The following is a 27,409-nucleotide window of genomic DNA, read 5'->3' as shown; positions in this document are numbered from 1 at the left end:
CCTGGCGCCCTGCACCACTAACGTCTATGGGTAAGACGCCCCTGAAACAACCTCTCAACTCTCTTGGTTTCAGGGAGCACAAAGAACAAGGCTTGCGTGGAATAGTATATTTTTGTTCATTCTTTCTAAGCAGACTTCTCCTGAAGTTGAACCATGGGATGAAACCCATTCTGTCTTCAGTCACGCGTTGGCCCAGGTTTTGCCAACTTAAATTTCTACGCTCTCCTTACAAACCCAGTTCCGTAGTTCGTGGCAATAGGTATCGCGCCAATTGTTTCCAGCCAGCGAAGGCACTATGGATGTGCAGTCCTTCTCCAGTCTTCTCTTGCTTTCTGTGAAGTAAGTGTTTTCCTCGTGCCAATACCTGGGACCAGAGAGGAAAGACTTCCATTAAATCCAAGACATACAGAGAGGCTGGGTCTACCAAGGCAACAGAATGAGGAGGATGTGAGAGGTGGCAAGACCTGTTGAGGCGAAATGGGCTGTGACACTGTTATGTACTGAGCTTGGATCCTAGAACAATAGGCAGGTAGGATCCTAGAAAGCAGCCACCTGATTGGTCTGCAGGAGCCACCCAATCCAGCTCCAGGCGGAAGTGAATCAGCAACCGGATTGGCCTGCAGGAGCAGTCCAATCAGGCTCCAGGAGGGGAGTTGAATCAGCCAATCACGCAGGACCCATTGTGTAAATCAGGGGTCAGCTGGCCTGGTTAGTTTGGGGGTGCATCACATATGCATGTGCAAGGCACCGCAGCAGATTGTGTTGTAAAGATTACTTAACTTCTTTACATGCTCAAGAACAGTTCCCTAACACCTCTTGAAATACCCCCCCCCCCTTTCTTAAAAAAGACTTACTGTTTTGTTACCCTGGAGCCATCTGTCCATTCCCATTTGCCTTCCTCCTTTTCATCTGTAAAACCAATCCAGGCAGGATCTTTGAGCTGAGAAGTGATGTAATTCTGCGGAAAGAAGGAACGGCCTCAGCTGACAAAATGCCCCAATTCAGCTACCTAAGCCTGAGCAATGTGGCAGTAAGGAACTGCACATTGAATGCTGTGACTTGTTGCGAGGCAGACGGAAACATGTACTTCGAGGTAGATAATAAAAATGGCTTGGAACCTCTGCGGAGTTAATTTTTTCACTTGCCCCCTCATTGAGCGGAGGAGGGACTGGATTTCGAAGACTTGCCAGGGCTCTGGTGGGGCATAATTATAATTATAATTATAATTATAATTAATTGCTTTGACTGGACGTGGAGGGGAGAACCTGGAGGCCAGCCAGGCAGGACTTTGGCAAAACATTGGGTGACTCCCAGTTAGAAATTGAAAGTGGAATTTTACAGCCGCATCAGAAGAGATGAGAACAAAGAGAGAGACCTCTCCAGAGTAACTCTGAGTCATCAAAGGAGATCAGGAACTAATTAATATGGACATAATATTTGATAACAGAACAATTGATGGAACTTAAAACCTCACACAGGAAGAAGAAAAGTGAACTTCGTTTGCAAATTTACAAACTACTATATGTGTTAATGGGACGCGGGTGGCGCTGTGGGTAAAACCTCAGCGCCTAGGGCTTGCCGATCGCATGGTTTGCGGTTCGAATCCCCGCAGCGGGGTGTGCTCCCGTTGCTCGGTCCCAGCGCCTGCCAACCTAGCAGTTCGAAAGCACCTCCGGGTGCAAGTAGATAATTAGGGACCGCTTACTAGCGGGAAGGTAAACGGCATTCCGTGTCCTGCACTGGCTCGCCAGATACAGCTTGTCACGCTGGCCACGTGACCCGGAAGTGTCTCCGGACAGCGCTGGCCCCCGGCCTATAGAGTGAAATGAGCGCACAACCCTAGAGTCTGGCAAGACTGGCCCGTACGGGCAGGGGTACCTTTATATGTGTTATACGAATTGAAGTTAATCATTGTAGCTGTGGTATAAGGGATTTTATGGAGAATGGATTGCATTTGGTTTGAGCAATAGTCTGGAGGCAGAATTAAAGGAAATTAGACCCTGAAGTACAGCACATGGGAAGCCATACAAAATTTATAATTGGCTATGTAATTGATTTGTATCTGAATTGGTATTGCTATTGGGTATTAATATAATTTGACGCATATTGGATTTTTGTAATTGAAAATGAATAGAAATTATTTAAAAAAAAAAAAAAAAACAAAGCAGCCATGGAAATAGCGGCAAGAAATCATAACACATTTGCAGGCGAGGGCAAGAACAACGAAGGTTGACAGGAGGATTGGGCACTAGAGAGGATGACCACTTTGTGGAAGAGAGAAAGAAAAAAATATATAACCTGTTCTTCATCACTTAAGACGGAGGCCAGGTGGGAATCTCTGGACACACAGAAGTTCTCCGCATCATACCAGGTCTTTCTTCCTTTTGAAACATAGTAGAGATTCCTCCCAAAGGTATCCCAGGTACCAGCAGATCTGGCTTTAGTATCTTTCTTGTAGAGACTTTCTATGAGTGAGAGAGAGGGATGCTGCTATTGCATGCTGCATGGACTGCAAGCAGTTGTGCACAAAATCAACATCGTGACATAATATATTAAAATGTAGCTTTCCAGTTGACCACCAAGTTCAGTATGTACAAAATACAAGTCCTATATTGTCAGTGCCGTGCTACATGATTTTCTAATTTCTTCATCTTCTCTTGTATTTTTCTTTCTGTCATATTCCTTAGAAGAGTGGCGTGAAATAATATTCTAAGTGTCTAATGAAGATGATAGGGTTGGCAGACAAAATAATAATAATAATAATAATAATTATTATTATTATTATTTATATTCCGCCCTCCCCAGCCAAAGCCAGGCTCAGAGCGGCTAACAGCAATAAAAGTAACACAGCATTCTAAAATCAATTCATTTTAAAATCAATTCAAAATCAAATTACGGTAAATTAATGGCACTGATGGATGCTGGCCCAGGCAGACAAGACAAGGATTCCTGGATTCCCTGTTTCGCTCAAAGATTATTTCCCTGCAACGGTTGGGCTTTTCTGCTGCCCTGTGGCTCCACAAGCACTTGCTTCAGTGGAGGAGGGGGTTTGATTTAAAGGCAAACCTGCCCGATTTGCACTCTCCGAAACGACCTGAAACACAGCCACTCCTCAAAAGTTACACTCCTCTGGGTTTTGAAATGCAGTTCGCCAGGCAAGGAACTTTGGGAAAAGGCATAGACCAGGGTGAAGGGAGTGTTGAAATGCCTATGTTTGTGATGACAACGGGGGAGGAGGGCGGGGACCGCATCCTCTTAAGAGGAAATTACTTTGCAAAAAATAAAAATTGCATCTGAAGCAAAACTGCAAGCAAAACTGGGCATATTGAGGAGAAACGTGCGCTGAAATGCTCGTGCATTTTCATGACATCCTGTTTTAAATAAATGCAAACTGCTGTGGAAATGTGGGAAACTGAGAAGCTGAATAAAGAAACCAAAACTGGCAGATCAGGGCCTGGGTAAACGCAAGAGAAAGCTGCCCAATGGCTGAGATTGAACACTGATATGTCCCAGCTCCTTCCCTTAGCCGGTGCTCTGTGCCAGCATTTAATGTTCATTCGGGGTGGCCTTTAATTTTTGTGGAAGCTAAGGGTGTCCCCCCCCCCTTTTGCAATTCCAGCATTCCACCCTTTCAGTTTCTGGCTCACCGCCATATCTATTTGCCCCCTTGTGTTCTCAGAGTGTGCCCTGTATTTTGCCATGCAGGTACTTACGGTAGTTTTTCTTCTGCTCAGCATATTCATGCTGGTTGCTTTTCAATGTGTCCATCAACGTCAAAGCAAAATCTGATACCTTTATGGCTGAAAGTATTCCCAAAATTAGAATGAGAGTTTCTTCAGCACCAGCCCAACCCAGACCCAGACACTTTTGCTTCTTCATTTGAACATGTTATAGGGTTCCCATATTATAAAAAGGTAAAGGGTAAAGGGGACCCCTGACCATTAGGTCCAATTGTGACCGACTCTGGGGTTGCGACGCTCATCTCGCTTTATTGACCAAGGGAGCCGGCGTACAGCTTCCGGGTCATGTGGCCAGCATGACTAAGCCGCTTCTGGTGAACCAGAGAAGTGCACAGAAATGCCGTTTACCTTCCCCCCGGAGTGGTACCTATTTATCTACTTGCACTTTGACGTGCTTTCGAACTGCTAGGTTGGCAGGAGCAGGGACCGAGCAACGGGAGCTCACCTCGTCACGGGGAATCGAACTGCCAACCTTCTGATCGGCAAGCCTAGGCTCTGTGGTTTAACCCACAGTGCCACCCATTATAAAAAGGAGGACACCCTAAAACGTCAAAAAAAACCCACAATTTTTTAATTGATTTGCCTAAGATCTAAAGTGCTGCCTTTCGGAAATTCCCTCCCCCCCCCCAACCGAAATCCCAATAATGAGGACAAGGCAGGGATGCCCCCTGTCTCCACTGTTGTTAATCCCAACATTGGAAGTGTTAAGTAGAGAAATATGGGGAAATGATGAAATAACAGGAATTAAGGTTGGGCTGAGAGAGTCCGAAGTCAAAGCCTTGTGGACAACATTGTGTTGACGTTGGAAAATCTGATAGAAAGTCTCCCAAGGACAATAGAAACAATAAAAAAAATTGGCAATTTTTTATATAGCAGGATTCTATATAAATAAGGGGAAGGGGGGAATGATAGTTAAAAATCTAGACTCACAGGCAAAAGAAAGACTCAAGAATATTACGAGAATTAAAACAGGGGGGTTAAATATTTGGGGAAATGGATATCAGCAAAGAACTTAAACCTTTTCCCGGATAACTATGTTACAATTGTGGGATGTAATCAAATGCAACATTCCTTCCATAGAAGGTTGTTTTAAACTGTTATTAAGAAGTTTCAGTTGTGCTAGAATTGTCAATAAATATTAGTGCTGGCATGTTCACTGCTCTGACCTCCTTTAGAGGAATTTGGGCGGGGTCTATATCTAAATAATAAGTTCTATTTTTATAGGAAAAGGGTTACCGGAACTCACCATCAACTTTCCCCTTGTTCTCTTAGAATGGCAATGGTGCCCACCTGAGAGGTGCCGCAATTCAGTTCTAGTGAGTTCCAGCTGGGGGGGAAGCCCTGGGAACATCCTATCATGATTTGATATTATGGTGGGTATTGCTATATACACAGAACACACAAACGTCCTATAAAGGCTAGCCAAAATTCCACATCTGTATCTTCAGGAGTTGCCAACAAAGGCCCGTATAGTTAAAGCTATGGTGTTCCCAGTAGTGATGTATGGAAGTGAGAGCTGGACCATAAAGAAGGCTGATCACCGAAGAATTGATGTTTTTGAATTCTGGTCTGGAGGAGACTTTTGAGAGTCCCATGGACTGCAAGAAGATCAAACCTCTCCATTCTGAAGGAAATCAGCCCTGAGTGCTCACTGGAAGAACAGATCCTGAAGCTGAGGCTCCAAGACTTTGGCCACCTCATGAGAAGAGAAGACTCCCTGGAAAAGATCCTGATGTTGGGAAAGATGGAGGGCACAAGGAGAAGGGGACGACAGAGGATGAGATGGTGGGACAGTGTTCTCGAAGGTACCAGCATGAGTTTGACCAAACTGCGGGAGGCAGTGGAAGACAGGAGTGCCTGGTGTGCTCTGGTCCACGGGGTCACGAAGAGTCAGACACGACTAAACGACTAAACAAAAACAACAATCTTCAGGAGATTTCCGCCTTTTCTTTTCAGTCCTCAGAGCTATGGAAACTGTGCCACACCCCGCATTTCGAAACCGGAATTGGAAATAAACAGTTATTCCTATCCCACTTACCATTTCCGTAATTGAGCTTAGGGCGTCTGTACGAAGCGGCCATTGAGCTTCTGAGTCTGTTCAACGACGGTTCGAGGTGATGGGGTGGTTCCGCTAGCATATTGCTATCTAAAGGTATTAAGACAAGGACGGGAACTCAGATTTCCAGCTGCCAAACAACTGCCCCCTCAATAACCCCATAATAAGCACATGAAACTGCCATATTCAGAGGTTGAGCTGTGTTCCACCAAGCCTTGGACTGTCTTCTCAACAGGTAGTAGCTCTTCAGAGATTCCTGCAAAGCCCTCTACCAGCTATCCAGCCTGAGATCACAGAATCATAGAGTTGGAAGGGACCCCAATGGCCATCTAGTCCAACCCCCTGCATTGCAGGAATCTCAGCTAAAGCATCCATGACAGATGGCTATCCAACCTCTGCTTTAAAACCTCCAAGGAAGGAGAGTCCAGGCGAACTTCCCTGGGGAGAGCATTCCATAGACGGGGAGCCACTGCCGAGAAGGCCCCGTTTTCATGTTGCCACCCTCTGTATCTCTCGAGGAGGAGGCACACGAATGAGGGCCTCAGAAGATGGTCTCAGGGTCCAGGTAGGTTCATATGGAAAGAGGCGGTCCTTGAGGTATTGTGGTCCTGAGCCATTTAAGGCTTTATAGGTCAAAACCAGCACTTTGAATTGGGCCCAGAAACTAATCGGTAGTCAGTGCAGTCGGACCAGGATCGGTGTAATATGTTCAAACCATCTTGCAAACTGTGAGCAACCTGGCCCCTGAATCCTGCACCAGCTGAGGTTTCCGAACCGTCTTCAGAGGCAGCCTGACATATAACGCATTGAAGTACAGTGGTACCTCAGGTTACAGACGCTTCAGGTTGCAGACTCCGCTAACCCAGAAATAGTACCTCAAATTAAGAACTTTGCTTCAGGATGAGAACAGACATCGTGTGGTGGTGGCATGGCAGCAGCGGGAGGCCCCATTAGCTGGGTACCTCAGGTTAAGAACAGTTCAGGTTAAGAACGAACCTCCAGAACAAATTAAGTTCTTAACCCGAGGTACCACTGTAATCTAACCTTGAGGTTACCAGAGCTTAGACAACAGTAGTTAGGCTATCCCTGTCCAGATAGGGGCGTAGCTGGGCCACCAGCCAAAGCTGATGGAAGGCTGTATAGTTACTTATCTGCTTGGCTTGGGGGGGGGGGTCACAAAACGGCACACCCTCCAACATTTCTCCAATGAAAATAAAGACGTCCTAAGGGAAAATGGGACATTCCAGGATCAAATCAGAAATCGGGACGGCTTCTGTAAATCTGTGATTGTCCCCGTGATTGATATACACTCATGGTTTATAAAAATTGGAAGAATTAAGGGATGCTTTTCATAACATAGATGGACACATTACGTGTTGCTTGTCATGTTAACAATGTGTTATTAAAATTTGATGCCAGAGGTTTCTGCAGAGCAACCAGGAACCAGGCAATAGGCAAACGGCATTGTTACCAACAAAAAGCAGGTAAGGGATATTATTTAACGTACAGTGGTGCCTCTGGATACGAACGGGATCCGTTCCGGAGCCCTGTTTGCATCCTGAAGTAAACGTAAGACGCAACTGCGCATCTGCGCGTGCGCGGGTCGTGTTTCACCACTTCCGCGCATGCGCATGATGTCATTTTGAGAGTCTGCGCATGCGCAAGCGGCGAAACCCGGAAGTAACGTGCTCCATTACTTCCGGGTCGCCGCGGAGCTACTTCAACCCGAGGTATGACTGCACCAGTATGTCCTATGACGTTTTAGAACAAAGTATCTAATATCGTTCTAATAATGTTAAAAAGTTCAGCGTAGATCCAGCCCTGGAAAACAAGGGTGCTTGGAGTGTCTGTACATGCTAAGGGCCCCTTCAACAAGCCTGCTGCCAGGTGTGGGGTGCCAACAGATGCATCTTAGCTGTGCCCAGCCCTCCTCCCCTGTTCACTGCGCGAGGGCACCTTGTTCAACCCTCTGTCCTTCAGCAGGGGAAACCAAGCGGCACAGTTTGTTCAGGAGCAGCTTGGGCAAGGTGTGTGTCAGCAGACAGAGTTGAACTTACAGAGATAGCCCATCACTGCAGCTATGGTACCAAAGACCAGTACCGTCCCACCAATGCACATCCATATCATCTTTAAACGTTGCGGTGTCATGCCAGCATGTTCTGGTGCTGGTGGTCCCGCCGCCGCTGCCGCCGCCGGTGGCTTTGCTGGTGCTGGTGGTTTCTTGGGGGCCATGGCTGCAATGACAAGAAGGAAGAAAGGCCCATGAAGACAACAAATTGAGGGGCAAGTTCATCATCAGGCCCCCTGCCTTTTGCCTATTCAGGGATTTGGGTGCTGCACTCAGGACCCAGTAGGCAGAGGGACCCCCTAGCATTTGGTGGTAGCTCAGCGACGGGCAGTCACACCTGCGATTCATGGATGATACTGCATTTCAAATTCAGACAAATCTGTCGTGATGCAATGGAGACCACGGGGGTCTCAAAGGAGGCAAATCTTAGGGCGGGGGGCTCAGAATCATCTGGAGAAGGTGGGAAAGGAGGGGCAGTTGCCTAACAGATTTTAACTGTTCTTTTAAGTTCTCAAATAATGACATTCACTGCAGAAAGAGAACAGTTTAAGCTCCAGTAATGGGGTAAAGGTGCCCCTGACCGCCAGGTCCAGTCGCGGACGACTCTGGGGTTGCATCTCTTTCTATAGGCCAAGGGAGCCGGCGTTTCTCTGCAGACAGCTTCCGGGTCATGTGGCCAGCATGACTAAGCCGCTTCTGGCCAACCAGAGCAGCGCACAGAAACCGTTTACCTTCCCGCCGGAGCGGTAACTATTTATCCACTTGCACTTTGACGTGCTTTCGAACTGCTAGGTTGGCAGGAGCCGGGACCGAGCAACGGGAGCTCACCCCGTCGCGGGGATTTGAACTGCCAACCTTCCAATCGGCAAGCCCTAGGCTCAGTGGTTTACACCACAGCACCACCCGCGTCCCTCCAGTAATGGAGAGCTGAGGTTAAAAAAAATCAGGGATTGCCTAAATTAGGGTTGCCATATTTCAAAAACTGAACATCCGTACACAAAGGTTGTTGAGCCTTTTGGGCAAAATTGACATCCCCACCCCAAAAAAGAGAGAGGTTTCTGAGCTATTTTTTAAAGGAAAATAGCCGAAAACAACCCTAGCGACATAGGTTGCCATATGATCAGATTTTCCCGGACATTTTTTTGCGATTCTTTGCCCGGACATTGCTTCTGACTGCGGTATTCCGGCTATGTCTGGAAAATTCTGGACGGATGGCAACCCTGGCATAAGAAAATCTTCCCAACATTGGATAATCTGCTGTAGTGTCGAGGCAACTACTGTACCTCCTGATTCTGGTTCACTTTAGGATTCCCTTCCAGATTATCTGTCAAGGATTTCCCTTGCTCTTCTTCGAGTCTGAGTCTCTTGAACCCTACGCTATTTCTGCTCTATGTTTCCCATGGATTCTTATGCCTCCCTCCCACGGCCTTATACTCGCTTCCTTTGTCCTCCCAGGATGGTGCAAGCAGCAGCCATGTGACACAAGCCGCTTGCTGATTGGCTGCCTGCCCTGCCCTGCCACCATTCACCATCACAAGCACACCTGTGGCTGAAAGGTAAGGCAGATTGTGATGGCGCTGGGCCTGTGAGGCAGCAGTCTTTGGCATCTAAGTAGGTGAAGGTACCAGGAAACTCCTCATCAACTTTCTGACTCCAGCTGTGACCCTCCGACTTGTGTTCAGCTTGTGGTCGAACAAGACCCCTAGATCCTTCTCACACACACTGCTAGTAAGCCAGGTGTCCCTGAATGCTACTTCCAGCCTTGTGCTAAGTGAGCAGAGCTGGCAAGGGAAATATTATAATAATAATAATAATAATAATAATAATAATAATAATAATTTATACCCTGCCCATCTGGCTGGGTTTCCACAGCCACTCTGGGCAGCTTCCAACCGAATATTAAAAACAGTATGGCAAAGTTGCAAAGTCACTGTGTTTCTAACCACAAAGCCCACAAGCCTCTCTCTGGCAGCATGACAGTTGTGAGTCGAGGACCCGCCACCCACTTGAGGACAAGAAAGACACAAGGACGCAGTATATTAGGTTAATAGGCTAAAAAAAGGCCACAATAATTACAACATGTGAGTGATATTGGCTTAGGCATTGGATAAAACAACAGAGCTTGACTCCATACCCTCAGGAAGGGGTGAGTCTGTCAAGGGTTAACCACCAGTAGAAGGAGCCTCTTGATGCAAATACAACAAGGGCGTTGGACAGGATCCACAAACCACCGGATTCCTTTAACGGAATACCCAAAAAGTGGAGGGGTAGGGGATGGCCACATCCTGCCCTCCAATACACAAACATATTCCAATGCCTAACTGCCAATACCCAAAAAGTTGTGACGATTTGCTACAAGGTAGGCGAAAAACCAGGACACGGGTGGTGCTGTGGGTTAAACCACAGAGCCTAGGTCTTGCCAATCAGAAGGTCGGCAGTTCGAATCCCCACGACGGGGTGAGCTCCTGTTGCTCGGTCCCTGCTCCTGCCAACCTAGCAGTTCGAAAACACGTCAAAGTGCAATTAAATAAATAGATACCGCTCCGGTGGGAAGGTAAACGGCGTTTCTTTGCGCTGCTCTGGTTCGCCAGAAGCGACTTAGTCATGCTGGCTACATGATCCGGAAGCTGTACGCCGGCTCCCTCGGCCAGTAAAGAGAGATGAGCGCCGCAACCCCAGAATCAGCCACGACTGGCCCTAATGGTCAGGGGTCCCTTTACCTTTACCTTTTAGGCGAAAAACCAAGTGGCCAGTGCCAATTTGCCAGTTCCTACCAGGCCCCTTGGACAACCAAGGCGACCAACCGCAGGTCAATGGCAAGGTCAAAAACATAGCAATGAACTAAAGGGAGGGTGCATGCGTGATCCAACGAAAACCAGCAGCAGAATGAGAGGGCAGTGCTGCTGTGGCCACATTTGAGCAGCTAAACCCCGCCCCCAAGGCTCTGCCCGATTGGTTGGCTGCCCGGGGGCGTGGCAGCTGGGACAGCTGAGCAGGAGGCCGGAACGAAAGGCTTAATAGAAAGGCGTTTGTCTTAGAGGGAACAGCTAGAGAAGAACAGGCAAGGCTGGTGACATCGAGAGAAGGATGGCGCAAGAGATCATCTATGCGAATACAACGAAGTTTGAAGTCGGTGGTAAGGGCACACTTTAATGACAGGCTCCCTTCCCTTTTAAGAAATGTCTCACATTTTGAATCGGGACTTCATCTGGGGGAGCAAAGGCATTACAGCAGCGGATTAGATAGTTTCATGGAGAAGAAGGCTATCAATGGCTTCTAACCACAATTGCATCCCCTACAGCGTTTCTCCAGTGAAAATAAGGACATCCATTGCTATTTTTCTAAGGGAAATGGGGCTGGAGCTCATGGACACCTCTGTCATTCTCTTTGAATGGCAATGGTGCCCATCTGAGAGGTGCCCGAACTCAGTTCCAGTGAGTTCCAGCTGGGGGGGGGAATCCTTGGGGACATCCTATTCCATGCCCTCCAACATTTCTCCGACGAAAATAGGGACGTCCTAGGGGACGCGGGTGGTGCTGTGGGTTAAACCACAGAGCCTAGGACTTGCCGGTCAGAAGGTCGGCGGTTTGAATCCCCACGACGGGGTGAGCTCCCGTTGCTCAATCCCTGCTCCTGCCAACCTAGCAGTTCGAAAGCACGTCAAAGTGCAAGTAGATAAATAGGTACCGCTCTGGCGGGAAGGTAAACGGTGTTTCCGTGCGCTGCTCTGGTTTGCCAGAAGTCATGCTGGCCACATGACCCAGAAGCTGTACGCCAGCTCCCTCGGCCAGTAAAGCGAGATGAGCGCTGCAACCCCAGAGTTGGACACAACTGGACCTTATGCTCAGGGGTCCCTTTACCTTTTTTTAGGGAAAAGCAGGGCATTCTGGGATCAAATCAGAAATGTGGAAGGCTTCTGTAAATCTGACATTGTCCCTGGAAAATAGGGACACTTGGAGGGTCTGCAATGGCTATGTTATCACTGCGCTCTGGGGTACAGTAGTGCACCAGTTTCTGGGGAGTGTTGCTGTTGCACCCAGGTCCCTGCACCCCGTGAGACCAGGATGAATGGGAGCCCTCTGGCCTGATCCAGCCGGAATTGTAATGCACCTTTGTCCAAAGTGAATATCAAAGTGGGGGATATTGGGGAGGAGGTCTGTCTGCTCCTCTCTGCCCCTTGCAGTGTTTGAAATTCCCCAGGCACCAGAATATCAGAAGACCCTGCTGGATCAGGCCATCCATCTGGTAAATTTGAAGGGAGTGGCTTTCCTTGTGGAAGGCAATTGCCTTACCTGAGCAATTGCTCTTACCTGTGGCAACGCAATCCTGAGAGCCAGTCCTGGGTCTGGTGATAGGAACGTAAGGAGTCGTAAGGTCAATTGCCGGTGCCCAATGTGAAGTCTGGTGCAAGGCATCTTTTGCAAGAATGGGCTTGTCAACATCCTGCTTCCTCTCTGCTTATCAGTGCCCCCAGAGTCCACAGTGGCTTCCTGTTGTGTGAAGGTTGAATTTAATCCATAACATGGGGCTGGGGGTGAGGTGGGGAACCAAACACACACCTACGGTCCTCCTGCGGGATGCAGTTGCTGGACTCTTATCCTCCTCTGAAAAGATGGCCGGAAACGATGGGGTGGAACTCCACATCTGCAATAAAGCTCTTGTGAAACTGCGGAGCTTGCAGAGTTTCACAGATGAAAATAAATAAGCTCTTAAGAAACACCCCTCCCGCCTGATTCCCACACCAACTCGTGTACCCCACCCAAACCAGGCATCAAGCGAGACACACTGCAGAACACACCTGCAAATGGACTAGAGGCAAAATGTAAAAAATAAGACATTTATATTATGTTATATTTTTGACATTTTTTGTCTTTGGGAAGTTCTATATAATTGACTGCATAGTTGTGTGAGCTGTGTTTTTTATCTCTCTGTATTCCTTTGCATTGTGTTTTGCAAAGGCACCAGAGCAGTTTTCTTTCTTTCTTTTTTAGTGGGGAATTTATTATTTGTTTCTATTCAAAAATATATACTTATAGACTGCCGATTTGCATAGCGTATGAACCTAAAGTGAGTGAGCCAGTGTGGTATAGTGAGCCAGTGTGGTGTAGTGGTTCAGAGCGGTGGACTCGTAATCTGGTGAACCGGGTTCGATTCCCTGCTCCTCCACCTGCAGCTGCTGGGTGACCTTGGGCTAGTCACACTTCTCTGAAGTCTCTCAGCCTCACTCACCTCACAGAGTGTTTGGGTGGGACGCGGGTGGTGCTGTGGGTAAAAGCCTCAGCGCCTAGGGCTTGCCGATCGAAAGGTCGGCGGTTTGAATCCCCGCGGCGGGGTGCGCTCCTGTCGTTCGGTCCCAGCGCCTGCCAACCTAGCAGTTCGAAAGCACCCCCGAGTGCAAGTAGATAAATAGGGACCGCTTACTAGCGGGAAGGTAAACGGCGTTTCCGTGTGCGGCTCTGGCTCGCCAGAGCAGCGATGTCACGCTGGCCACGTGACCCAGAAGTGTCTCCGGACAGCGCTGGCCCCCGGCCTCTTGAGTGAGATGGGCGCACAGCCCTAGAGTCTGTCAAGACTGGCCCGTACGGGCAGGGGTACCTTTAACTTTACCTTTTTTATGAACCTAAAAGCAGAATGAAGTGCAATACCACAATGGACCAGAGCAACTCCATCTCAAACGCATCTCATAAGAGCACATAAGGAGAGCCCTGCAGGATCAGGCCCAAGGGGGCTGTTCCCCCCCCCCTCAGCCTAGCATCCTGTCCTCACAGCAGTCAAGCAGCTGCCCGTGGGAAACATGCAAGCAGGATCTGGGCCCAAGAACACTCTTCCCTCCTTTCACTTCTCATATTGTTTTGGGAAGTGTGAATCAGATGGGGGGGGGGGTAATTTGGCTTTAAATGTGAACTAGAATCACAGTATCATAGAATTATGAGTGCCTGGAGGCAGTTGGAGGATGGATGGTGGCTAACAGATTGAGGTTGAATCCTGACAAGACAGAAGTACTGTTTTGGGGGGACAGGGGGCGGGTGGGTGTGGGGGACTCTCTGGTCCTGAATGGGGTAACTGTGCCCCTGAAGGACCAGGTGCGCAGCCTGGGAGTCATTCTGGACTCACAGCTGTCCATGGAGGTGCAGATCCATTCTGTGTCCAGGGCAGCTGTCTCCCAGCTCCATCTGGTACGCAGGATGAGACCCTCCCTGGCCACGGACTGTCTCGCCAGAGTGGTGCATGCTCTAGTTATCTCCCGCTTGGACTACTGCAATGTGCTCTACGTGGGGCTACCTTTGAAGTTGACCTGGAAATAGCAATTAATCCAGAATGCGGCAGCTAGACTGATGATGGGGAGCGGCTGCCGAGACCAGTCTTGAAAGACCTACATTGGCTCCCAGTACGTTTCCGGGCTGAATTCAAAGTGTTGGTGCTGACCTTTAAAGCACGAAACAGCCTCAGTCCAGTATACCTGAAGGAGCATCTCCACCCCCATCGTTCTACCCGGACACTGAGGTCCAGCGCCGAGGACCTTCTGGCGGTTCCCTCATTGCGAGAAGCCAAGTTACAGGGAACCAGGCAGAGGGCCTTCTCGGTGGTGGCACCTGCCTTGTGGAACACCCTCCCACCACATGTCAAAGAGAATAACAACTACCAGACTTTTAGAAGACATCTGAAGGCAGCCCTGTTCAGGGAAGCTTTTAATGTTTGATGCATTACGATATTTTAATATTTTGTTGGAAGCCGCCCAGAGTGGCTGGGGAAACCCAGCCAAATGGGCGAGGTATAAATAATAAATTATTATTACATTATTATTATTGTAGAGTTGGACCCTGAGAGTCGTCTAGTCCAACCTCCTGCAATGGAGGAATCTCAGCAAGACCATACATGGATTTCTCTCCCCACCCCAATCCCTATTCTTCACTGGGGCACCACTCAGTGCTACTCAGCCCCTCAGGTTTTTTTCCATCGAGTTTTATGTAAACTGCTTTGCTTGTTTTTAATGGTATGGTTCTAACCTGCCCTGCCTGAGACCTGCTGATGGAGGGCAGGTAAGAAACCTTACCTGCCTGAGGGGGTCGTAGTCCCCTGGAGCCTCACGTTTAAGAGAAAGCAGGGTGGGGGGATGAAATTTTATTTTTATTTATTTTTTAAATAATTTTTATTAACCGGCCAATCAAATCAAATTAAATCACATCACATAAATTCCAAATTACAAAGCCAAATTTTAAATTTTGTTGGGGGGACCCATATTTCAAAATCCGAAGGGGGATTCTGATCATCTTCTTACTACTGCGTTAATGTCCAAATCAGTCCAAATCAGTCCAAACAGAGTTCATAATTCTATCCAGTCTTATCTTGCTGTTTCCACATCACATCTTGTTCATATATTTTCTCTTTTTTCTTTATGATCTCTTCTGATAGTCTCCTTAAGCCGATAAACACCAATAATGATCCTGTGTGAATTTTTCCGTTCTTCCAATCCTCAAATCGAGATGGTTTCCATATATCATTGCCTTCATAGATAACATCGCTCTTTCCATCATTAATCTCGCAAAACTGTCGCTTTTAAGTCCCTCTGAGGAGTTTCATTCACAATATAAAAACAGCTCTATTTCTCTCTTTCCTCTCCCAGACTCAAGACCTCCGACAGATCTTCCCAATATGGCGACGGCATTTTTAACTGGGTCATTCCAAAGCTCTTATACATTCCACGCTCTTCTTAAAACATGCTTTGGTTCGAAAGTTTATCTCCACACAGCCTTAAATCCACAGCTTAAGTCCTTAAAACGACATTTCTGACTTGTGAGGGGAGGGGATTCTTGTTTAATCACATAAGAAAAGAAAGGAAAGGTTTCCCCCCCCCCCCATCAGTCATTTGCCATACCGAGTCTTGGCGTATCTTCTCATGATTTATTCTTGTCTTGTTTTACCAGAGATCTCTTCTGTTAGCAGTCTTTATTCCCCCTCCTTCCTTGAAATATGTGCGTTCCTTCATCCAAATTGTTTCTTTTGAAGTTCTTGCAGCTAGTGGCGCAGATCAGGGACGGCGTCCAGGAGCACCGGAATCCCACAGGAGGGCTTTGTGCCTAGTGCCCCCATCCCCACAAATTCGGGGGTGGTATAGGGCACAGCAGGCAAGGCAGTCCCCCCCCCCACACACCATCCTGGGGTGGGGGTAGGGAGGCTAATTACTCCCATCATAGCCTCCAAATTACCTCGTGTGGGTCGGAGAGATGTTATTGTCAGCCATCTTCCAATGCGCCCCCTAGTGGCCCCCGGGGGGATGAAATTGTAATCTTTCCCACCATCCTCTACCTCCTTCAGCTTCTTCTCCATCTCGCAAGAGAGATATCTCCACCACCATCATCGTGACGCTCCTGAGTCTGCTGCTGCTACTGCTGGCCACCTCCCTCATTGCAATGGCCCTTCTCTGTAAGTACAACTACACGTTTCCTACTTTGATCTCAATTACATCTGTCCAGGCCCCAATGGGTGGTGAGAGTGCCTCTGAGGACGTGCAGAACGACGCAACCATTTTGCTGCTTCGGGCGATCACACACAGGCTTCCATTATGTAATAAAAATTTTAAGGTCTTTTAAATGTTCATAAATGTACCAACCAAGCACGTACATAGATGTGTGGACCACATGTCTGGAGCAGCACAGGAAGACCGCCCTGAAACTATTTTGACTCCCAAACTGACCAAATGTTTTCTCTGCAAGGAGGGAGGGGATGAGGGAACCTTCCCATTGTCTCAGGGATTGGGTAATCACCATCTCAAAGGAATGGCCAGACTACCATCTGATAAGGCATTATCAGATAACCTGCCAGACAGGAAATAAACAACGCACTCAGATTTCTGTTGTAGACCGCCCTTTCTGTAATGTAGGTATGATATTATTATTATTATTATTATTATTATTATTATTATTATTATTTATACACCGCCCTCCCCAGCCAAGGCCGGGTTCAGAGTGGCTTACAAGCAATAATAAAAACAAATTGAATGATTACAACTTAAAAACAAAATTAAAATACAACATTAAAATATGGAAACATTAAAATATTAAAATGTAGCCTCATCGCAGGAGGAGAAGGAAAGGAAAAAAGAAAGAAAGGGAGGGAGGGAATCAAATTGGCTCCAAGCCAAAGGCCAGGCGGAACAACTCTGTCTTACAGGCCCTGCAGAAAGAAATCAGATCCTACAGGGCCCTGGTCTCATGAGGCAGAGCGTTCCACCAGGCCGGAGCCAGTGTTGAAAAGGCCCTGGCTCTGGTTGAAGCCAATCTAACTTCCTTAGGGCCTGGGACCACTAGGGTGTTGCTATTTATGGACCTTGAGGCTCTCCGTGGGGCATACCGGGAGAGGCAGTCCCGTAGGTACGAGGGTCCTAGGCCGTGAAGGGCTTTAAAGGTCAAAAGCAGCACCTTAAATCTGACCCTGTACTCTACCGGGAGCCAGTGCAACTGGTAAAGCACTGGGTGAATATGCTCCCGTAGCAGAAACCCCATGAGGAGCCTCGCTGCAGCATTCTGCACCCGCTGGAGTTTCTGGGTCAGCTTCAAGGGCAGCCCTGCGTAGAGCGAATTACAGTAGTCAAGCCTGGAGATGACCATCGCATGGATCACTGTGGCCAGGTCGGGGCGGGAAAGGTAAGGGACCAACTGCTTGATGCGGCGAAGGTGGAAAAATGTTGCCTTGGCTGTTGCTGTAACTTGCGCCTCCATGGAAAGGGAGGTGTCAAGGATTACACCCAAACTCTTAACAGAAGGCAATGGCACTAATTGGGCCCCCGCAAGAGAAGGAAGTTGGTCCCTCATCCCCATGCCATCCCGACCCAACCATAGGACCTTTGTCTTTGAAGGATTTAGTTTCAATCGGCTCCCACGAAACCATCCAGCCACAGCTTCCAAGCATCTGGTCAGTGTGTTTGGGGCCGAGTCGGTGTGGCCATCCATCAACAGATAGAGCTGAGTGTCATCAGCATATTTGTGACAGCCCAGCCCAAAGCTCCGGATAATCTGGGCAAGGGGGCGCATAAAGATGTTAAAAAGCACCGGGGAGAGGTTTGCACCCTGCGGCACTCCACACACCAAGGAGTGGCGCGACGACATTTCCCTCCCTAGTTCCACCCTCTGTCCCTGACCAGAGATAAAAGAGCACAACCAGTTACAGGCTATGCCCTGTATCCCCACGTCTGCGAGGTGGTGGTCCAGAAAATCATGATCGACCATGTCAAAGGCTGCTAACAAATCTAAAAGTATCCGCAGTCCTGACCCGCCTCGATCCAGTTGCTACGGAGATCATCTGTGAGGGCAACCAGAGCCGTCTCGGTCCCAAAACCAGGACGGAAACTGGACTGAAATGGATGATATATTGGGAGGGTGGTCTTGAGCTACACCCCTTCTGTGATGTAGATATGATGTGTCTGGGGGTGGTCTTGGACTCCAGGGCGGGCAATTTAAAATGTCTATATAAAGGCAGGCACACCTTGGTTCTGGGTTCCTCCTCCTTTCCTGCGTGTGAGGGGAGCACCCTGTTGCAACAGTTCAATAAAGATCAGGCTTACGAACTGCTTTGCTTCTCAAAATAGTAGTAGTAGTAGTAGTAGTAGTAGTAGTAGTAATAATAATTTATTTATACCCTGCCCATCTGGCTGGGTTTCCCCAGCCACTCCGGGCAGCTTCCAACAAAATATTAAAATACAATAGTCTGTCAAACATTAAAAGCTTCCCTAAACAGGGCTGCCTTCAGATGTCTTCTAAAAGTCTGGTAGTTGTTGTTCTCTTTGACATCTGATGGGAGGGCGTTCCACAGGGCGGGTGCCACCATCGAGAAGGCCCTCTGCCTGGCTCCCTGTAACTTGGCTTCTCGCAGTGAGGGAACCACCAGAAGGCCCTCGGCACTGAACCTCAGTGTCCGGGCAGAACGATGGAGGTGGAGACGCTCCTTCAGGTATACTGGACTGAGGTCGTTTAGGGCTTTCTCTGGTTGGCCTCTGTTATTGTCTCCTACCGATGGAGAACCTACAAAGGACTCTATAAGGGCTCTTGTGTTCCCCATAAGGGAATAAGGGCAGATTTTGTTTACGACAATTAAAAGCTAAATGCTGGTCACTGCCCACCCCTGAAAATACCCCGCAAAAATGAGAGAACCAGAGCAAAGGTGAGGTTTTTCCAAGTGGGAGGGATATTAGCCTTGAAAAGCGATGGTGGGGAAGGAAGGGATTTGATCTAAATAGGGAAGAGTTGGCTGGCCTGCAGAAAATGCCAGCGGCCCCATTGCCAGGAAGACCAGCAGAACAAAATCTTGGCAAACTCTGGCCCTCCAGGTGTTTGGGACTACAATTCCCATCATCCCTGATCACCGGTCCTGTTAGCTAGGGATGATGGGAATTGTAGTCCCAAACATCTGGAGGGCCAGAGTTTGCCTATGCCTGCCCTAGAAGTACATGGGAATTTGCAGGAGAACATGAATGATAGGTCCCTGCCCCGTGGAGCTTACAAAATCTAGAATTTGGCAGGGCAGGTAGGAGAGGCAAGGATACTCAAATGGATTGTGGGCCGACGCAGTTCCATTTGTGCCTCCGCTGCAGTTGGGAGGAGAACAAAAAAAAGTTCCGACCCTGTTAAAAAGAAAAGGGGTAGCAGGGAGTTCTGAGCAAAACTCCAAACTCTGAAATCTGTTCAGCATTTTCAGATTTTTTGATTTCCTACTTTGCACGCCCCCTTCACACTTCTTGCCTTCGCTGGCACTTTTATTTGGAAGTTAATCCTGCATGTCTGCCATGTCGGGGCAGATAAAAGAAAGTCCTTCTTCACGCAGCGCAGATAACCTGTGGAACTCCCTGCCACAGGAAAGAGTGGTGGCCACCAATTTGGATGTGTTTTAAAAAGGATTGTTAGACAAATAATTGTCTAATAATATTAGACAAACCACAAGAAGGGGGAGTGCTGCTCTTGTGTTCGAATCCTGCTTGTGGGTTTCCCACAGGTCGGCCATTGGCTCGATCCAGCATGCTCTTATAATGTTCATATGGTTTGTAGATTCCCAGAAGGAGAAGAAACTCCAGGAAATCGAAGAAGCGATGGAGAAGATCAGAACCTCCCTGTTTCTCAGCAATATCTCTCTTTCACCAGCGGAAGCATCTGAGAGTAAGTTGCAAAACCCAGAAATGAGGACAACCCTCAGAGTATGTGGGGATGAGAAGGGTTCCTATTTTCAATCGTTTCCCTTCCTTTCCTCCAGATGATTTGTGCTCTTCGTCATTTAATTTGCATAATGAAAAGTGTTTGTCCTCACAGCCAAGCTAGGAAAGTACGGTAGGTTATTGTTGTGCCCATTTTACACTTGGGAAACTGAGGCTGGGATAATAGGCCACACAATGCGCCTATGGCATAAGAAGTGGATCTTGCAGGATCAGGCCAATGGCCCACCTAGTCCAGCATCCTCTTCTCACAGTGGCCAACCAATGCCCCTATGGGAAAGCAGCAAGCAGGATCCGACCGCAAGAGAAACACTCTCCTCTCCTGTAGTTTCCAGCAACTGGCAGATTTTAAATACCTCCTTCAGGGATAAGGAACACCTGTTTCTCTGATTAGAATACCCTGTGCCTTTAAACAGAAACCCAACAGGTGCAGCTGCCCCAATCACTGCATCTCAGTGATTTTCTTAGCCAGAGAGAAGTTTATGAAAACGTTACTTTTTGTTAGAATTCCTGCTCCGTGATTGGAGTTATGGGATTGTCTTTCACATGACGGTATATGTTTTGACTCCACCGAGTGGGAAGCGACGGAGAAAGGATGTTTGTGTTACTGTGTTCCATTAAATTGGGACTGTTGTCCTTTGTTCTTTTTCTCTTTGCTGTCTGATGCTAGAGAGAGAGGGAGCCATGTTGCAGTGCTCCGTGTGTGTTTATATGTAAATAAAGTAGATTAGCCAAAATGCTGAGTTGCTGAGGTCTGTTACGCATGCTGCACAAACTCTGCGGATCCCTAAGTGTGCTGGTATCTGTTCGCATCGGTCGCTGTGATGTTCGGTCTGAAGAAAGCTTTGAAGCTCCTGAACGATCGACCAGGAGGGAGAGAACATGCCAGTCAGGCATGTGTCTCTGCCAGGGTCCTACTCGAATGTAGGACGAGCTCCTGACACTTTTCTCCTAGTCTCCCATTTCACAAAGCTCACTTTGGTCTGACACTACACCGAACTCTGCCCTTCCAGGTGTTCAGCTGCTCCAAAACATCTCTGAGGCTTTCTACAAGATCCAAACCCGCCTGGGGAACGTCAGTGCGTCAAAAACCGCTATCCAGAATCGTCACAGTAAGTAGGGGTCAAAATCAGTGGCGAAGACCTCTTCCAACCCCACCTTTCCTTCAAAGGGAGTCAGCATCCCAAACCATCTCCGGTTCTGGACATAAGCGGTGCCAACTTCTTAAACGCCTACTGCTCCTGTAATTGAAACATATTAGGAGGTGGCAATGTTGGTCCTTATTCAATTAAAGGACTTTGCCACATGATTTCTGCATATCACGACCCAGTTAAAGTTGCAGGGGCAAAACCAAGTCCCCACCCCAACTTGAGTTATGGCGATCCTCCTGGCCAGACCTGGGGCAACCACCTCCCAAGGGAGTCTGTTCCGCTGTTGAACAGCTCTTAACATCAGAAAGTTCTTTCTGATGTTTAGTCAGAATCTCCTTCTTGTAACCAGTACATTTCCGAGCACAATTCAAGGTGTTGGCGCTGACCTTTAAAGCCCTAAATGGCCTCGGTTCAGTATACCTGAAGGAGCGTCTCCATCCCCATCATTCTGTCTGGACACTGAGGTCCAGCTCTGAGGGCCTTCTGGCGGTTCCCTCATTGCGAGAAATGAGGTTACAGGGAACCAGACAGAGGGCCTTCTCGATAGTGGCGCCCACCCTGTGGAACGCCCTATCATCAGATGTCAAGGAAATAAGCAGCTATCTTATCTTTAAAAGCCATCAAAGTGCAAGTAGATAAATAGATACCACTCTGGCAGGAAGGTAAACGGTGTTTTTATGAGCTGCTCTGGTTAGCCAGAAGTGGCTTAGTCATGCTGGCCACATGACCCGGAAGCTGTACGCCGGCTCCCTCGGCCAGTAAAGCAATATGAGTGTTGCAACCCCAGAGTCGGCCATGACTGGACCTAATGATCAGGGGTCCCTTTACCCTTTACCTTTAAGGTATGTACGTTCAAATATTTCTCACTGTCCGATTTCCGTGACCATTCACCGAACTTTCCGGTCACACCTTATACATGTAATGAACAAGTAAGAATGTTCAAGAACTGTGGTTTTTCACGCCTCTGCATGACAAGCTCCTTCTTGAACTGAATGGGGGGGCGGGAGTTGGCTATAAATGCAATACATAAATAATATTTATGCACACACACCATGCTTGAGCCCCCATCCCTTCTCTGGCACACATCCATTCCCTTTTTTGAGACACCCATGCTACATCCTCGAACAGACGATGCTCAGATCCAACCCCTCCAATCAGCCTTTCCTGCAGTTCAGGTTCCTGAGACCCACTCCTGTTTTTTTCTCCCAAAGGGGAACTCCTGGCATTCCTCTCCAAAGGCTGGAAGTTTTACAACGGCAGCGTCTATTTCCTTTCCCAAAAGGCAAAGCCCTGGCAGGAAGCTGAGGACAGCTGTAGAGCCCAGGGGGCACACCTGGTCTCCATCACGTCAAAGGAAGAGATGGTGAGCACACACACAGGGCTATCTTACCATAGGCGCTAGGGGTGCGGGGTGTTAGTTTCTGTTTGCCACTGAGCAGCTGCTTAGAGTCAAAGGCTCTGTTTACATTCCAGAGACCTTCCAGGCTGTTGGAAGTCTCACGGAAGCAGGAGACGGATGTGATGTTTACTGGTTTCCTGTTCCTTTGTTCCAGTTGCTCTCTGCTTTCCTAGAGGGAGGGTGTATTTTTCTTTGCTGTCTGTGTAGTAAGAAATAAAGCATAGCAATGTAGCTATAAATCACTTCCCTGTGCTGGAAACTCTGCTGAACGGGAATGTGCCTGAGGCCTCATCAAATGCTCAGGTCGTTAATTATTCGTCGGAGGTGATTCCGAAGGACTTGGCCGGAGGAAGATGAGCTTTATCAGCTTGGCCGAGCGGAGATGCCGACACGGGGCACCTGGGCGCCAGGCTGAGTCTAGGGTCCGAGAGTTGAATCCAGGGAAGAGCCCGTCTGTCGGTCAGAGCGCTACAGTGGGCTCTTCTGCTGCGGGCGGCTCTGCGCTGTGAGTTCAGGGACAACCAAGCCAGCAAGACGCTGAGGCGGCCGGCTGCCTCCACCCTCCTGCGCACCTGGAACTGGGCAAACTGGGGGAGGCGCCGAACGGATCTCTGCACCCCGGAGCCACATATGCTTAAAACAGCCCTGCACACACACTTCAAAACACCTGGATTTACCTGCTCAGCTAACAAAAACACCAACACCTGGGCTGGCCCAAAACATTTTCCTGGCCCAAGCAGCCGCCTTAAGACTGCGCTGCCACCTTCTTTGCTGGCCTCTGCTCCTGCGCCTTTGCCAGCAACTTAGCCTGCCACTATTACCAGGCCAGTCCCCTTCCTGGGAAAAGCAGCTGCTGCTGCTCTCTGCGCATCAAGCAGCTGCTAGAGACACAAGGGTTTGTTTTCTTGGTCAGTTGGCATTTCTAGAGTTGAGGGTCCTTTGCACGGAAGGGGTTAGGCACAACTCACTGATTCCTGAAGTCCCAGCCTGCCTCTGGCAACTGGGTGGGGCTTACTTCTGAGTAAATGTGCGCAAGATCAAGCTGCCCAGCTGCAAATCTAAAGGCCATTTGCTACTGAGCCAGGATTTGAGAATGGTATCCTGTCCGAGCCTAGTTCTCTCTCTCTCTCTCTCTCTCTCTCTCTCTCTCTCTCTCTCTTTCTCTTTCTCTTTCTCTCTCTCTCTGCAACCCTGGACCACTGTGGTTTGAAACTGTTTTGCAGGAATACCTTGTCAGGGAAGCCAAAAATCAGCAGTTTTGGATCGGACTCTCTGACCAAAATACAGAAGGCGTTTGGACCTGGGTGGACGGCACAAAGTACAACGAAAAGCTTAGGTGGGTCTGATCAGCTCTTTAAAAAAGAAGAAAACACAGTGTGTGGCTTTTCTGTATTCTTTCATTTCAGGTGCCCCTACAAAACAGACTTATTCATATAGTCCTCGCCTCCGTCCCAGGAGACCCCTGGAAAAGTGCTACTCTGTGATTTCCTAAAACAAACCAAAATCAGGAAAGATAATCCCTGACCAATAGGGATCTTTGAGTAATAGGGACCCTGACTAATAGGAACACATCATGCTCCTTCTTCTGGGATAGTTTGACCACCTTTGGTCGCACTCAGCTCTCACCTATGGCTCCTAGAATGTGTTAGCATGCGACAGCAGCCATATTCCAGGAATGGCTTCAACTGGCCGGCTAAACAAATAGAGGGGAGCTGATGGGTCTCAAGCCCTCAGTGGGTTAGGGACTTGCAAAGACAGGCTCTGAGAATTGAGTGGACGAGACTAATAGTGGGTCCAACTGTCAAAAAGGCAATTTCTGCACATGCTGTAGAGCATGGATAGGCAAACTAAGGCCCGGGGGCCAGATCCGGCCCAATCGCCTTCTAAATCCAGCCCGCGGACAGTCCAGGAATCAGCGTGTTTTTACATGAGCAGAATGTGTGCTTTTATATAAAATGCATCTCTGGGTTATTTGTGGGGCATAGGAATTAGTTCATTTTTCCCCCCAAATATAGTCTGGCCCCCTACAAGGTCTGAGAGACAGTGGACCAGCCCCCTGCTGTAGAGAGAGAGAGAGGCAGATAGGGCTCATCCACCTGGGAAGGCAGCCCATCTAGGAGAAGGAAAACTCTGATTCTAAACTTCTGGTGCCTTGCAGGACATCTTCCAGAGAAGAAAAGGCCAAGGAGTAAACTCTACACAATTCCAGAGTGGAGTCCCTAAGAGAGTTGGCTGGCGCCTTGCACGCCTCCTTCCAGCAAATGCTACAGCCAAGCGGGTGCCAAAAATATTGCTCTGCTTTCCTTTGGACCCCATCAGCGAGGCTGAGAGAGGGGTCTTGTTGTCTGGGCAGCCCAGGACCTCCAGGCTTGCATCCTGGGGGGTCACTTTGGTGCTGCTAACATAGCGGTTTGACTTCACCCGCAGAAGTGCATGTTGTAAAACAAGCTCCCTCGGGAGAGGCTGGCCCCCCTCGTCGGTTCCCGGAGCTTGTTTACCGGTGATCTGCCTGGCTGGCTTCCCCGCAAGTCCAGGGTAGATCCTGATAGGCGACATCTCTCAGAGTGGGAAATGCACACCCCCTCCCTCCTTGCATCCCAGCAGGGAAAGGAGATAGTCAGAAAGTCTATTTACATCTCTTTATTTCTGACTTTGCAGCGCTACAGAAAACATGTCCGATCAGTTCAGACTTCTTCAAGCAAGTGACTCAAACTTCCTTTACATATGCAACAGGAAGGTTTCATATTACACTCTTCACAAAGCTCTGAGAAGCCTGTGAACTTCCGGGAATATTCTTTCCCACAGCTAGTCACATCATGTGATGTAAACACCATGCTGCTGCCAGTTTGCAGCTGCGTTGCTCTCATATCGTAACAGTGCACTCCGTTGTCTCTCGAGACAGACGGAGGCCAACAAGCAATCTGTTGCCCTGCATGCATAAAGGTAAAGGGACCCCTGACCGTTAGGTCCAGTCGCGGACAACTCTGGAGTTGCGGACGACTCTGGGGTCATCTCGCTTTACTGGTGTACAGCTTCCGGGTCATGTGGCCAGCATGACTAAGCCGCTTCTGGCGAACCAGAGCAGTGCACAGAAACGCCGTTTACCTTCCCGTCGGAGCGGTACCTATTTATCTACTTGCACTTCATGCTTTCGAATTGCTAGGTAGGCAGGAACAGGGACCGAGCAATGGGAGCTCACCCCGTCGCAGGGATTCGAACCACCGACCTTCTGATCGGCAACTCCTAGGCTCTGTGGTTTAACCCACAGCGCCACCTGCGTCCCTAAGATATACCGTATTTTTTGCTCTATAAGACTTTTTCCCTCCTAAAAAGGGGAAATGTGTGTGCGTCTTATGGAGCAAATGCAGGCTGCACAGCTATCCCAGAAGCCAGAACAGCAAGAGGGATTGCTGCTTTCACTGCGCAGCGATCCCTCTTGCTGTTCTGGCTTCTGGGATTCAGAATATATTTTTTTCTTGTTTTCCTCCTCCAAAAACTAGGTGCGTCTTGTGGTCTGGTGCGTCTTATAGAGCGAAAAATACGGCATATTTTTTAAAAAAGCATGCCAGCTATATAATCACAGCCTCTCGCCTTCTTTTCCAGTTTCTGGGGACAAGGACAACCAGACAACTGGCATGGAGCACCACAACACGAGGAAGACTGTGTTCACTTCACAACCAACTGGAACGACATCAGCTGCACGTACAACTATAAATGGTTCTGTAAGAAGGTCTTCTCCTGAGCAGATGCCCCGGTGCCTTTCCAGGACAGGACTAAGGGGCCACCGAACCCAGTGTTCTGGATCCAGCAGAGGACAGCCAAAGGTCTCCAGAAGCTCATAAGCAGCTGTCACTCCAGGAGAGGCCTAGCCCCATGACTGCTGGATTTTCTTAATCGATGGGAACACTGCAGGAAAACCCTCCACCCTCTTGCTTTCCCCCATCCGCATGTCAGAATTTTAAAGGCCTGGAAGAGGCAAGGCTGCTTTGATGGACTTTTGCCAGACGGAAAAAGCAGGTCGAGAAATCAATTTGAGAGTTGCCTTTGTACCAAAGTCCCAAACTTTTAGTGCCCACTGAGCCCCCTACCCCATAAAAAGGATTATTCAGAAGAGCACTTTGCACACCCCACGAAGGAAGACAATAACACAACAGAATTCAATACAGCGGCAATTTATCCGAAACCCAAACAAAGCTATTTAGTTTGATTAATTCAACAAACTTGATCCAGGGAGACCACCTTTGCAAAGTCTGATTTATGGCTCCCGCACCCACCTGCTACCTTATTGCCCCCCTAAACGGCCTCGGTCCTGTATACCTGAAGGAGCGTCTCCACCTCCATTGTTCAGCCCGGACACTGAGGTCCAGCTCCAAGGGCCTTCTGGCGGTTCCCTCCCTGCGATAAGCCAAATTACAGGGAACCAGGCAGAGGGCCTTCTCGGTGGTGGCACCTGCCCTGTGGAACACCCTCCCTTCAGATGTGAAGGAAATAAGTAGCTATCTTATCTTTAAAAGACATCTGAAGGCAGCTCTGTTTAGGGAAGTTTTTAATATTTAATGCTGTATTGTTTTTACACTCGATTGGAAGCCGCCCAGAGTGGCTGGGGAAACGGGGTATAAATAATAAATTATATTATTATTATTATTACTATTATTATTATTAGATAACCCCTCCTGCCCAGGGGGGCGGTGCCAACCACTTTGCAAACCACCAGTCTAGTTTCTTCTCACACGCATGGCCACCTGTCCAGGATGCTTTAGCTGAGGTTCCCGCATTGCAGGGGGTTGGACTAGATG

The 27,409-nt window shown here is 48.5% G+C and overlaps 2 protein-coding genes across 3 annotated transcripts; one reads left to right on the top strand and one right to left on the bottom strand.

The window, feature by feature from the left end:
- Positions 1-92: 92 nt before the first annotated feature.
- Positions 93-12,547, bottom strand: LOC310657689 (uncharacterized protein). 2 transcript variants are annotated; one of them, XM_083398780.1, is made up of 7 exons: positions 12,175-12,547; positions 7,854-8,030; positions 5,779-5,886; positions 3,714-3,800; positions 2,299-2,465; positions 855-958; positions 93-364 (listed from the first exon to the last, which is right to left on the bottom strand). In XM_083398780.1, exons 2-7 carry the CDS (start codon positions 8,026-8,028, stop codon positions 208-210), a joined length of 798 nt encoding a protein of 265 aa, XP_083254906.1. In that variant the 5' UTR covers positions 8,029-8,030; positions 12,175-12,547; the 3' UTR covers positions 93-207. The 2 variants fall into 2 exon arrangements, with proteins under 2 accessions (XP_083254906.1, XP_083254905.1); XM_083398779.1 differs by lacking the exon at positions 12,175-12,547 and adding an exon at positions 9,148-9,336.
- LOC310657697 (C-type lectin domain family 4 member F-like) lies at positions 10,764-26,824 on the top strand. Its single transcript, XM_083398795.1, has 7 exons — positions 10,764-11,000; positions 16,181-16,288; positions 19,903-20,010; positions 21,077-21,175; positions 22,426-22,577; positions 23,837-23,949; positions 26,217-26,824. Exons 1-7 carry the CDS (start codon positions 10,952-10,954, stop codon positions 26,353-26,355), a joined length of 768 nt encoding a protein of 255 aa, XP_083254921.1. The 5' UTR covers positions 10,764-10,951; the 3' UTR covers positions 26,356-26,824.
- The last annotated feature ends 585 nt before the right edge of the window (positions 26,825-27,409 follow it).

This window comes from Podarcis tiliguerta (genome assembly GCF_965153285.1).
Source record: "Podarcis tiliguerta genome assembly, chromosome: 9".
Classification (NCBI taxonomy): domain Eukaryota; kingdom Metazoa; phylum Chordata; class Lepidosauria; order Squamata; family Lacertidae; genus Podarcis; species Podarcis tiliguerta.
The sequence above is the reverse complement of the archived record's forward strand: the minus strand, read 5'-3'. Positions and strand labels throughout refer to the sequence as shown.

Bases quoted from the DNA above. Each gene is read 5' to 3' on its own strand.
- LOC310657689 (XM_083398780.1), bottom strand. From the start codon at position 8,028: ATGGCCCCCAAGAAACCACCAGCACCAGCAAAGCCACCGGCGGCGGCA. The intron at 2,466-3,713 runs GTAAGTACCTGC...TCTCACTCATAG, and splicing joins TGAGCAGAAGAAAAACTACC to AAAGTCTCTACAAGAAAGAT. The intron at 959-2,298 runs GTTATATATTTT...TTCTTTCCGCAG, and splicing joins TCTTAAGTGATGAAGAACAG to AATTACATCACTTCTCAGCT.
- LOC310657697 (XM_083398795.1), top strand. From the start codon at position 10,952: ATGGCGCAAGAGATCATCTATGCGAATACAACGAAGTTTGAAGTCGGT. The intron at 11,001-16,180 runs GTAAGGGCACAC...TACCTCCTTCAG, and splicing joins AACGAAGTTTGAAGTCGGTG to CTTCTTCTCCATCTCGCAAG. The intron at 22,578-23,836 runs GTGAGCACACAC...ACTGTTTTGCAG, and splicing joins TCACGTCAAAGGAAGAGATG to GAATACCTTGTCAGGGAAGC.